General features: G+C 41.0%; 1 protein-coding gene across 2 annotated transcripts in view; it reads left to right on the top strand.

Moving 5' to 3' along the window:
• Positions 1–11,933, top strand: part of fto (FTO alpha-ketoglutarate dependent dioxygenase) — a 204,415-nt gene extending 192,482 nt beyond the window's left edge. For both annotated transcript variants that reach the window (XM_078795693.1, XM_058089306.2), the window contains 2 exons: positions 9,401–9,541; positions 9,983–11,933. In XM_078795693.1, the coding sequence (XP_078651819.1) occupies positions 9,401–9,541; positions 9,983–9,989 (148 nt within the window). In that variant the 3' untranslated portion in view covers positions 9,990–11,933. The remainder of the gene's footprint in view (positions 1–9,400; positions 9,542–9,982) is intronic.
• Positions 11,934–13,501: the final 1,568 nt, after the last annotated feature.

Below are 13,501 nucleotides of genomic sequence, written 5' to 3'. Positions count from 1 at the left end.
GTAGAACAGCGGAGCACCCCTGTCATATATAGCATCTTTGACGCTGTTTTTGCAGCAAGTCCTTAAAAACAGCAAAGCTCTCCTGTCATGTAGAGGATCTTTGACTGGCAGTTTTGCAGTAGGTCCTGAAAAACAGTAGAACCGTGCTCCAATATAGAGGATCTTTGATAAGCTTTTGCAGTAGAACAGCGGCGCACCCCTGTCATATATAGGATCTTTGACACTGTTTTTGCAGCAAGTCCTTAAAAACAGCAAAGCTCTCCTGTCATATAGAGGATCTTTGACTGGCAGTTTTACAGTAGGTCCTTAAAACACTAGATCCGTGCTCCAATATAGAGGATCTTTGATAAGCTTTTGCAGTAGAACAGCAGAGCACCCATGTCATATATAGGATCTTTGATGCTGTTTTTGCAGCAAGTCCTTAAAAACAACAAAGCTCTCTTGTCATATAGAGGATCTTTGACTGGCAGTTTTACAGTAGGTCCTTAAAACACTAGATCTGTGCTCCAATATAGAGGATCTTTGATAAGCTTTTGCAGTAGAACAGCAGAGCACCCATGTCATATATAGGATCTTTGACGCTGTTTTTGCAGCAAGTCCTTAAAAACAACAAAGCTCTCTTGTCATATAGAGGATCTTTGACTGGCAGCTTTGCAGTAGGTTCTTAAAAACAGCAGAACGCTGCCCCAATGTCGTGGATCTTTGATAAGCTTTTGCAGTAGAACAGCAGAGCACCCCTGTCATATATAGGATATTTGACTGCTGTTTTTGCAGCAAGTCCTTAAAAACAGCAAAGCTCTCATGTCATGTAGAGGATCTTTGACTGGCAGTTTTGCAGTCGGTCCTCAAAAACAGCAAAACTCCCCTGTAAGATGAGCTTTAGTGTTTATAAATTCTGTGCTTAAAAACAGCAGAGCCTTCCGGTCTTCCTATTTTTGATGCAAGTCCTTAAGTCCTTAAAACAGCAAAGCTCTCCTGTCATATAGAGGATCTTTAACTAGTGTTTTTACAGTCCATCCCTATCACATCCCTAAAAATAGCAGAGCTTCCTGTCATTTTGAGGATCTTTGATGGGTGCATCAAATCTTGAATTTGCCATTGATTCATTCATTCATTTTCTACCACTGATCCTCACGAGGATTGCGGGGGTGCTGGACCCTATCCCAGCTGTCTTCAGGCGAGAGGCGGGGTACACCCTGGACTGATCGCCAGCCAATCACAGGGCACATATAGACAAACAACCATTCACACTCACATTCATACCTATGGACAATTTGGAGTCGCTAATTAACCTAGCATGTTTTTGGAATGTGGGAGGAAACCGGAGTACCCGGAGAAAACCCACGCATGCACGGGGAGAACATGCAAACTCCACAGGGTGGGATTGAACTCGGGTCTCCTAGCTGTGAGGCCGTGCAGTCTTAATTTGCCATTTTGCAATAAAAATTAAAAAAAACAGCAGCGCTCTGCTGTTATATGAATGATCTTTGACTCGTGTTTTTCAGTCAGGTTTTAATTCAGGTTATATAGAGGATCTTTGACTAGCATTTTTGCAGTCAGTCCTTATTAACAGTAGAACCCTCATATACAATAGAGGTGGTCTATGACCAGAATTTGTCCACAACGTCCTTAAAAACAGCAGAGCTCTGTTGCATGGAGACTCTAAGACAGCTAATCAACCTCCTGCAGAGTGTGATGCAATAAAATGGACATCACCTGTCTTTAAGGTGTTGAATTTCCAGCATGACCACCAAGCAGCATCTACATCCACTGTGCATATTTGTGTGTGTGTGTGTGTGTGTGTGTCGTCTGCTGAAACGCTGATTAAAGGCAAACAAAGTGTATCAGATGTGAGTTTTATTAGGCCGGGCTTTATAGTGGGGGTCAAAATGAAAGGAACATATGTCATGCATATGATGACAGCCCACCCTCCTCACTCCTTCTTTTCTTCTGTGCCCACTTCAAACACTCGTAAACTTGGCCACTCAGCACCCAGTGTCAATCGCCCTATGAAGACTAGCTTTAATATATGGCCACGCCCTTGTTGCTCACGGCTGGATGGATGGAATAATCCACCCCCCCCCAGCTGAGTGCACCTTGTGATATGTAGTTTGATCTTTTTGCTTCCACACCTCACAGGTGAAGCCTTGTTGTCAGTGTGTCACTTGGTTGTTGCCCTCCGCTTGACATGGCTCACATTTCACTGCAGTGTTGAAAGATGTGCATGCAGCTAAATGCTACTTGTCAATCTAACTGCAGAACAAACAAAGACAAATGTACTTTCACAATATACAAAAAGTACGTGCCGGGGTGTTTGCGTTTGTCTTTGTCTCCTCGGGCCTATCGGATACTTTACCTCCAGGGTCGGCTCGATTGACGAGAAACATGCCTGCTTTATTCATGACTTGTCTGATTACATTCTCAGCAATCGAAGCGCAAGGGGTTGCCAAGCCATAAAACGTCACACCTAACACAGGATAGCTTTTAAGTGCCAGAAAACATACGATCCGAGGTACAAGTAAGTAATACAGAATGACGGATTAATGCTATGCAACCATAGCTTTGGTTTTACCCACTCTGGGCTCAATTGACTGGGAAGGAATGCTAATGCTAATTATCTCCAACGAGAATTCTTGCATTGTCCACTTTGCGAGGTTGCGGAAAAATTTACTTTGATAAAACTTCATGAAGGACGGAACTTTGGCCACGGAAAAGCACACTCAATAAACGTAACCTTAAACTGACTCGTGTTTTTGCAGTAAATCTTCATAAGCAGGGCTGCACGGTGGTCTAGTGGTTAGCGCGCAGACCTCGCAGTTAGGAGACCTGAGTTCAATCCCATCCTCGGCCATCTCTGTGTGGAGTTTGCATGTTCTCCCCGTGCATGTGTGGGTTTCCCGGTTTCCTTTCATGCCATTTTTTTGCAGTAGGGCCTTTGACTAGAAGTCCCATTTTTTTGCAGTAGGTCCTTTGACTAGAAGTCCCATTTTTTTGCAGTAGGTCCTTTGACTAGAAGTCCCTTTTTTGCAGTAGGTCCTTTGACTAGAAGTCCCATTTTTTTTGCAGTATGTCCTTTGACTAGAAGTCCCATTTTTTTGCAGTTGGTCCTTTGACTAGAAGTCCCATTTTTTTGCAGTAGGTCCTTTGACTAGAAGTCCCATTTTTGCAGTAGTTCCTTTGACTAAAAGTCCCATTTTTTTGCAGGAGGTCCTTTGACTAGAAGTCCCATTTTTTGCAGTAGGTCCTTTGACTAGAAGTCCCATTTTTTTGCAGTAGGTCCTTTGACTAAAGTCCCATTTTTGCAGTAGTTCCTTTGACTAAAAGTCCCATTTTTTGCAGTAGGTCCTTTGACTAGAAGTCCCATTTTTTTGCTGTAGGTCCTTTGACTAGAAGTCCCATTTTTTGCAGTTGGTCCTTTGACTAGAAGTCCCATTTTTTTTTGCAGTAGGTCCTTTGACTAGAAGTCTCATTTTTTGCAGTAGGTCCTTTGACTAAAAGTCCAATTTTTTGCAGTAGGTCCTTTGACTAGAAGTCCCATTTTTTGCAGTAGGTCCTTTGACTAGAAGTCCCATTTTTTGCAGTAGGTCCTTTGACTAGAAGTCCCATTTTTTTGCAGTAGGTCCTTTGACTAGAAGTCCCATTTTTTGCAGTAGGTCCTTTGACTAGAAGTCACATTTTTTTTGCTGTAGGTCCTTTGACTAGAAGTCCCATTTTTTGCAGTTGGTCCTTTGACTAGAAGTCACATTTTTTTGCAGTAGGTCCTTTGACTAGAAGTCCCATTTTTTTGCAGTAGGTCCTTTGACTAGAAGTCCCATTTTTTTTGCAGTAGGTCCTTTGACTAGAAGTCCCATTTTTTTGCAGTAGGTCCTTTGACTAAAAGTCCCATTTTTTGCAGTAGGTCCTTTGACTAGAAGTTCCTTTTTGCAGTAGGTCCTTTGACTAGAAGTCCCATTTTTTGCAGTAGGTCCTTTGAGTAGAAGTCCCATTTTTTGCAGTAGGTCCTTTGACTAGAAGTCCCATTTTTTGCAGTAGGTCCTTTGAGTAGAAGTCCCATTTTTTGCAGTAGGTCCTTTGACTAGAAGTCCCATTTTTTTGCAGTAGGTCCTTTGAGTAGAAGTTCCATTTTTTGCAGTAGGTCCTTTGACTAGAAGTCCCATTTTTTGCAGTAGGTCCTTTGAGTAGAAGTCCCATTTTTTGCAGTAGGTCCTTTGACTAGAAGTCCCATTTTTTGCAGTAGGTCCTTTGAGTAGAAGTTCCATTTTTTGCAGTAGGTCCTTTGACTAGAAGTCCTATTTTTTGTGCAGTAGGTCCTTTGACTAGAAGTCCCATTTTTTTTGCAGTTGGTCCTTTGACTAGAAGTCCCATTTTTTTGCAGTTGGTCCTTTGACTAGAAGTCCCATTTTTTGCAGTAGGTCCTTTGACTAGAAGTCCCATTTTTTTGCAGTAGATCCTTTGACTAGAAGTCCTTTTTTTGCAGTAGATCCTTAGACTAGAAGTCCCATTTTTTGCAGGAGGTCCTTTGACTAGAAGTCCCATTTTTTGCAGTAGGTCCTTCACCTCGTCTCCTGGTCCAGCGAACATACAAAGGACCTCCTGCTTCTCGTAATGCATTTGGCGTTGTCTCTCTTTTTCACCGGCCCTGACAAAAATGGTGCATTTATCAGTGTAATTACGCCAGTCGCAAGCGCTGATGTTGTCTATTAGGTGGATTTCCATCCTGTTAAGAGCCGTGGGGCATTTAATGTACGCCCCTCCCTCCTGCTGGAATGGGCCGGAGATTGAGTGGGCCGACGACTTGGGCGGCGGCTGCGGCGTATCGCCTTCCACTTTCGTAACAAGCCTTTAGGAGAAAGACTAAGCGATGTAACTGCGTGAAAGTGGGGTTAATCATTTTATTTACTTGTTTCTCCCTCTCCTCGTCTGTCTGTATCATATCTCTCGCCCCCCTCACGTTTAACCAAGTGATAGAGGCCAGAGAGTGTAGAGTCTGCAGTATGGGGGGTGAAAAATCGATGAGGAGCGCATTACAGTAAAACGTATTGATTAGGAGACCTGCGAGGCAGCCATGGTCGCAGAGATGGTGGAATGATGCAATGCTTAAAGGAATTTATCCTTTGACTTTTACATTAACCTTTTATTGACTGCTTTGCCTGTCCATAATTAACACTCACTTTAGCTAAAGTGGTTAGTTTGAGCGCAAAGGGTGGTGGGGGCAGTGGAGGTGGGGGGTGATCCGAAGCCCCTTATTGCAAAAGGCTTGCACAGCGCCCACCCCAGCCTCGGTTCAAGAAGGTGAGAGAAGGCCTCGGTGGAATAGAGGCGATAGAATCCCACATAGCTTTCACATTAGCATACCATTTGAGCTAGGCTATAGGGTTTCAGGGCAAATTGAAATGAGTGATTGTATTGCCAATCTCTCTCGACTGAGCGCCAGATGGGATAGTTAGGTCCATATCTGTCTGGGGGGGTTAATCCATCGCAACGGAGTGGACTCACAAGCACACTTACCTCCCTCGTCTTTGACCTTAGCTTTAAGGAGTCTTTTTGGGGTGTTTGTAGATTCCCCGGGGAGCTTAAAGGCACCTCGCTTGATATTGACTTTTTGTTTGGTTCCATTTTAGCCATGAGCACCAGTAGGACTACATTATCTCTGATAGTCTTCCAGTATTGATATCGTCTATGCAATCTCTGCTTCAAGCCGCAACCTTCTATTTGCAAGATCCCGTGTCGGATAAATGCACTCTGAGGTGGCTGCTCGGAATACTGAAGCCATGGGTGTGCAGTGGCTGGCCCGGGAACAGTTTGAGACCCATTGCGTATGCCAATGCAACAGTCTCATTGGAACATTACAAAGGTGGATTAGGGTGACACAGAAAACATGAAAAAATGACGAATAGCACATGCAAGCAAAAATGGTGCGTCTCTATATTGACAGTTACTATGGTACCGATTATGTCATTGTATGGTCATATCACCTCGTACTTCGGTACGTGACAAAAAAAATAAATAAATAAAATTTTAATTAAAAAAAAAAAAAACTTAAATTATATTAGGAAAGCAGGAAGTGAACAAATGTAACAGATACTTGTGCTAAGGATGTTACACATTGAAGGATTGAATTTTGCACACACGCGCAAATGCGTGCACATAAAAATTTCAAATATTTTATATAAATAGCATTATATTTCTCCAAAAACTGTGATTTTCATAAGAATTTTCTTGTGTTGTTTGTGTTGTGGCGTCATTGTTTAGACATTTAGGCAAACTGTATATGGTTAAACTTCACGAAAAGGCTTTTTTCTCCCTTTTTTTGTTGAGAACTTATATTTTGCTGAAACTTACCTATGTTCTTTGAATTTTTTATTAAAAATAAAAATAAAAATAAAAATAAAAATAAAAATAAAAATAAAAATAAAAATAAAAATAAAAATAAAAATAAAAATAAAAATAAAAATAAAAATATATAAAACATGATAACATATTGAGAACATATAATATTAAATATATATGAATTTATATATATTTAAATATTCAATCGAAAAAGATACAACCGACTTTTTTTCCTGATGAAAGATGAGAGTCTACTCTTTCTTTCGGTTTATACCATGTCTTTTTAGCCCAGTAACAAAATATTATGTGTGCCTTGAAACTTCAGTGGAAATCATGATGAATGGCTGGTAATTATAGGGACGGCTTTTGAAAAATGGCTGCTATTGAATGAGTTAGTGAGCGGTTAACTTCTTTTTACACTTTATTGCCAATGGGGAATGTTAAAAAGAGCACCAAAGAATTAATAGTTTTATTTAATTATTATTTATAATAAAGCCCTCACTGGCAATATTTAATTGCACATCCCACTACCCCCCACCACCCCCTGCCGGCCAGTGGGTGACTTCACGCTGATGTCAGCAGATTGTCCGCCTCCTCTCCTTCTCGGGCCTCCTGTGAAGTGGCGCTTCCTTTAATTCGCAGCCTAAATAAATGATGAGAACATTTAAACACGCTGCTCGTTGCGAAGCCCCCCCAAGGTCGCCTAATCGTATTATTTATGAAGTGATGTGCTACATAATGGTACTTAGCGCGTGTTAACAGATGCTATTATCAGGCCGACCATCCACAGCGCCCAAGATATATTAGAGCGGCGGGTGTTAATGCCGTTCTCTCTCTAAAGGGCTAACCGCACCAAAATGCAGCACTTAGGGCCAAGAGCCAGTGGAACATTAAGTGGCCTCACGTTCAAATACATAACCGCAGATTGCGGCGAGCTAACATCACTTCACCTCGTTTATAACCCACGCACTTTGTCGCTGTCGTCGCCATTCCCGGTAACCCAGCCTGCCTCTAAAGGCGCTAAAATAACAGCACTTTGCATGCAAATTCTATGACCCTTAAGAAAATCTCTGTTGTGACAAAATGTGATGATAACCCTAGAAGTGGAACTGTGATTTTTTTTTTTTAATAAAAAAATTCTTTTTCGACCCTTGCTACTTTAAACATAACGTGTACAGATGATATGTGTTTTATTGCGATGCCGGTTTGACACGGGAACAGATAATTTCTCAAATGTCATACTGCGTTCCATTTTCAAGATCCCACCGTCCCTTTAGCACTAGCTAAAATACCCTAGCTAGACGTTACACGCGCCAATGCAACACAAATGCCATCCTTTTGCACCCCCGGGGGTCAAAGGTGGCGCTCGTCTGCCAAGAGGCAGCAGGGGTTGAGGCCGATTTAAGATTTACACTGACAAGTGGAGAGCAGCACAGTAAATATTTACACTGCTCTGACAAAAGATGTGACCCAGGCCTGCCGGGGGCCGTCTAACGCTGTCACATTTACACTTAACCCTCCATTATCCATCATAGGATAAACTGGGCTACGTTTCCATGGCGACGGCGGCACTCTTTCCTTGTCATCATATCACTGCAGCCTCCTACAGCCAGTTATTAGTTGCTGACTGGCCACTTCCTGCTCTCGCTGACTTTATTTCAACATAACAAAATCCATAAAATGCAGCAAAATGAAATCATCTGTAATAATATTCTATATAACACTTTTATGAAGGTTTTACGCACACACATTTCACAGACACACTTCTGCACCCTTGAGGGTCTAATTGTTGGCTGCAGTGTTATTAGAAGTCATAAAACGGAGAGGAAACAAATGGGACTACTCCTTCCTGTTTAGATGCACGACGCACACCAGGTGTTTAGTGATAAGACACAAACACACACTTCACTCGCTAAATGCAGGGTAGATGCACTTTGAGGACACTTCATCCTCTATTAAGTACAAATAATCAAAATTGGTGCTCAGTTTTTTTTTTAATGGGAATTTCTATTTAAATAAATTAACAAAAAAATTGTAGTCGTCACAGTAACATCACATAATATTTAGAATTTTTCAAAAAGATCATATGTTGATTATTTTTTATTTAAAAAAAATTATTACACACATTACATTTTATTATATATTATTATTATTATAATTAAGTACAAATAATCCAATTTGGTGCTTGGGTTTTTTTATGGGGATTTCTATTTAAATAAATTAACAAAAAAATTGTAGTCGTCACAGTAACATAAGATAATATTCAGAATTTTGCGTGCATTACATTTTATTATGTATTATTATTATTATAATTAATGTTATAAGAAATGACAGCAAATTTTAATTGCAATGTTTTTCAATGAACAATTTGGTATTAATTTTACACATTTTTTTCTCTATTTCAATTTTAAATACATAAATACATTATTTTTTATTGGGATATCAATTTAAATAAATTAACTAAAAAATTTTAGTCATCACAGTAACATAACATAATATTTTGAATTTTTCAAAAAGATCATATGTTGGTTATTTAAAAAAAAATACATGCATTACATTTTATTATATATTATAGTATTATTATTATGATAATTAATGTTATTACAAATGATAGCACATTTTAATTGCAATGTTTTTCAATGAACAATTTTATATTAATTTTAAACTTTTTTTTCTCTATTTAAATTTTATTTTATTATTTATTTATTTTATTATTTAAATTATTATTATTATTATTTGTGAATTTACTTATAATAACAGTTACTCACCTTGTCAAACTAAACTTGACAAAACAAATAATAAGGATAATATAGCAAATATACTACAAGATATATGTATTGTATATTGTTTAGTGTACTTTTCTTTGCACTGTCCTTTTTATACCCATTAATTCCGAAATGTACCCTGTCTAGTGTTGTATACTCCTTTACATCGTTTTTATTCTTACAGGAAATGTGACTGTCAGCTGTCTGACGAGTCATAACGCTGGAGGACTGTCCAGCAGTTGTTGTTTGCATTTAACAAGAGGGAGTTAACGGGTGCGCTTGTTTCCTGCGTCCTGTCGCCTCAGGTGCCACTCCAGCCTGGCCCAGACGTTGCCCCCCGAGGAGGCCCCGGTGGACCGGCCCTTCTGGGGCGTGGACGACCCCGACATGCCGCTGCCCTTTGATCTGGCTGACATCATCAACAGAGTGGAGTCGCTGCTGTGGAGGCGAGTACAGAACGCAGTACATGGACGCTTGTTTATTTCATAGTCAGGCTGTTTGCAGATTTATATATGACTTTTAGCATTAACTCTCAAGTGTAAAAAGAAGTTAACCACTTTTTAATACTAAGACATTATTGAAATAGTCTTGAATACGGAAGGTGATTGACTTTCATGGGTCTTCAAATTTTGTTTTTTAAACATTATGACTTGGCATAAAGTGTAAAAATAAGTGAATAACTAACATTATTCTTCTCTTAGTATCCAACAGTCAATTTTGCGGCCTTGACTGAATTAGGTTAGCATGACGCAAATTTAAAAATTGACAATTTTTGGCAGAAAATTGGACTTTGGAGTCTCCAAATCCATCATCGACGTATCTACCTCTGGTTAAGTCCTTAGTGGCATTTAACAGGCTGCATGTCGGTGGTGTATCTCTTTAAACAGGATGTAGAGGACCCATATGGAGGACGACAAAGAAACACACCAGCTTTTCCGAACGACCCCGACGAGCGCCGACGGGGGACGCATTGCCGACGACAAATCCGAGAAGAATTTTTTGATCGCTTCATCTCTCCATCTCGACAGATCGGCCACAATATAACACCCCCCCCCGATAGCGCTTTAGTGACACGCTAACAACGCCAGCTTAGCATCGAGCTACCAGTGTAAGCACATTTCAGTGTGTAGCTATTTATTACCGTTATCATTAATCTCATATAACCTAGCTTTGATCTCGTCAGTATCCACACTATATGCTTTCGATACGTCGTCACAGTGTTATAGCAAAATCTGTGTAGAGCGACTCCTGTTTGTTTCCGAGACTGACCAAAGAAGGAATCCAGCGAAGAAGTTGGGAATGTAATGGGGAAGTTCGGACCACTGAAAAGTGAATTTCAGTCGGACTCAGACCAAAGAAGGAATCCAGTAGTTCCATTGGTGAGGACAAGCCTGCAAGACAACTGGTTGTTTTTGGAGATCCGCCATCACTAGCCACGTTTACATGACTTTTTCTCTTTCTGAATGGAATCTTTCCAAAAGACCTTTCCGAAAACAATGGGAAAAATGGAAAGGAATATTCCAATCGGCGCTATAATCAACCAGAATAGTCAATGGGGCATGCGCAGTAAAACGTAAACACCAACATCCCGTGATACCGACTTCCTCGAGTTTTTCTTTCACTTGTTGGAATAACTCCGTATTGCCAGTTTTTCGTTCGTCCAGTCTTGGAATTTAGTTTGAATCAAAAACAAACTTTCCGCAACAGTCCAATGCCGATTCCTCGCCTCCATTTTTTTTAATCGAAGAACATTTCGAGCTGCGTCTTACGTCATATCTCAGCATTCGCTGAAAGAACGCACCCGGGAACAGGAAAAGATAAAGTTCAATCTTGCTAATATTTTATAATTAAGCTCGGCACATGTTTTATATAGATATATATTTTCTTTTTTAATAAAACTGGACTTGTGAATGGCGTATAGTGGCGGTAATGCACACGAAAGCTGTTTGCCAACCACCAATAAACAACAGAAGAAGAAAAACACCATGAAGCAGAACGCACCACTTTCCGATTACAGCGGTTACAAGAGACCTCAATCGGATTACGGAAAAAAAATATTCCACCACGGTAATCCGATTCTATATTCATTCGGATTGGCACTTTTCTTTCGGAATGAGGTGTATACAAAGGCTAGATTCTTTCCATTTGCGCAAATAACCCGAATGAAATTGGAATATTTAGGTCCATGTAAACGTGGCTACTATTTGCTCTGAAGCGAATACTTGGGTGACATCTCGTCATGTTCTGGTCAGCACTCTACCGGTCACAACTGTCATATCGTTAACATTTTCTTAAGGTCAAAGCAAGATTTCTAATAATTTTCAGTGACATCAGTCTCACCCAACTATTGATTTTGAATAGGATTTAACACCCAACCGCCAGGAAAGCTAAATAAATCTAACAGCTGCATGAATTCTAGTCAGAACTCAACCTCAAACCTTCGTATTAGAGTCTAAAGCACAAAGAACTGTCATGATTTTGTCGACTATTACTATTGATTTTGAATAGAATCCAACCCACAGAAACCAAAACCTGAAGGCAGAAGTTAAATAAGGGCAGCTCCTCTCCTCCACGTATGATTTCTTTATAGATAATCATAAAATAGAGATGTTGTCATTTTAAACTAAAAAAAATCCTGATTGCACTCCTGTTTTGATTTGTTTCTTCTGAAGTTTCTGCTGTTGCTGCCAAACTTCTTCTTCTCGCTTCCTTTTGCTGTTGTTGTCACAGAGTTTTGTTTGTAGATTGGCACTTAGCGCATCACTGTGTGCTGTCCTTTCCTTCGCCACAGCTTTGTCCGGAATGGCAGAAAATAAACTTAAACAGTGTTTTATCCCAGCCGGACGTGTCTCTCTGCTCTGTTACACCCAAGAAGTCGATCTGGGTTTTCTAGTCAGCGGTCTTGCCGTCGAAACACTGAACCGATTGTCAAGATGGCAGAGGTCAGTGAGGTCAACAGTCACAATGAAATGTAAGTTGTAGTTCTTAAAAACTTCAGTTTTGACCAATTTTCAGCACTCTACCAGGCACAATTCCAAACCCTTAACACTTGGTATTGGTGGTCTGTACCAGAGCAAGATGTCCAGCTGATCCAAGATGGCCAAAGTCACAAAGGTTCATTCATTCATTCATTTTCTACCGCTTATCCTCACAAGGGTTGTAGGGATGCTGGAGGCGGGGCCGATAGCATACACATAGAGTGCAGAAGAGTTTAGAAGGCAATATATTTTTCGTATTTTTTTTATTGTACTTTATTCATTTATTTATTCATTTTCTACCGCTTATCCTAACAAGGGTTGAAGGGGGTGCTGGAGCCTATCCCAGCTGTCTTCGGGCGAGAGACGGGGTACACCTTGGACTGGTGGCCAGCCAATCACAGGGCACATATAGACAAACAACCACGTTCAGACGAACGTACTGAAGCCTACTCACCTCACGCTAGCAGCAGAATCATACTTCCAAACAACCATTCACACTCACATTCATACCTATGGACAATTTGGAGTCGCTAATTAACCTAGCATGTTTTTGGAATGTGGGAGGAAACCGGAGTACCCGGAGTACCCGGAGTACCCGGAGTACCCGGAGTACCCGGAGTACCCGGAGTACCCGGAGTACCCGGAGTACCCGGAGTACCCGGAGTACCCGGAGTACCTGGAGTAGAACATGCAAACTCCACACAGAGATAGCCGAGGGTGGGATTGAACTCGAGTCTCCTAGCTGTGAGGTCTGCGCGCTAACCACTCGGCCGCCATGCAGCCCCAGTCACAAAGGTGACCAGGAAATCAATGCAGGTTCTCATCGATGCTCCACCAGTCATAATTTTAAACCTTTGCGATTTTTTACTATTTTCGGTATTTTTGCCCATTCATTTTCTATGCCGCTTATCCTCACCCGGGTTACGGGTATGATGGAGTCTATCCCAGCTGTCTTTGCGCGAGAGGTTTTGTACAACCTGGACTGGTCGCCAGCCAATCGCAGGGCACATATAGACAAACAACCACACATAGATACCCAAGCAGAGAATCGAACCCAGGTCCCTGTCATCTTGACTTTAAAGCAATTACTAAGATGAGTCAGTTTACTGTGTGATTTTATTCCACGTTCGAGAAACACACACATGAACAGGTGTTTTACCGCCATCCATCATTCCTCACCCCAAACTCCTCACTCACTGCCTCTTCTGTGTTGTGTTCACATTCACGTAATCGGAGCCCTTTATTTATATTCTGTTTTTTCACCACAGTCTGTTCCTCAAAGGTTCAAAGGACACGGCTGGTTTAGCGGCGACTGCTACATCACACTGACTGATGGATGGTTTGATGGAGTGATGTCACTGGCGGCCATGAAAAGATAGCTAATGCTCTTGTTTGGCTCTGGCCCTACGCTGGACAGTCCGTCCCCCC

This window comes from Doryrhamphus excisus, linkage group LG13 (genome assembly GCF_037039965.1).
Source record: "Doryrhamphus excisus strain RoL-2023G ecotype Guam linkage group LG13, RoL_Dexc_Guam_v1.1, whole genome shotgun sequence".
In the NCBI taxonomy this organism is placed as follows: domain Eukaryota; kingdom Metazoa; phylum Chordata; class Actinopteri; order Syngnathiformes; family Syngnathidae; genus Doryrhamphus; species Doryrhamphus excisus.
The sequence above is the reverse complement of the archived record's forward strand: the minus strand, read 5'-3'. Positions and strand labels throughout refer to the sequence as shown.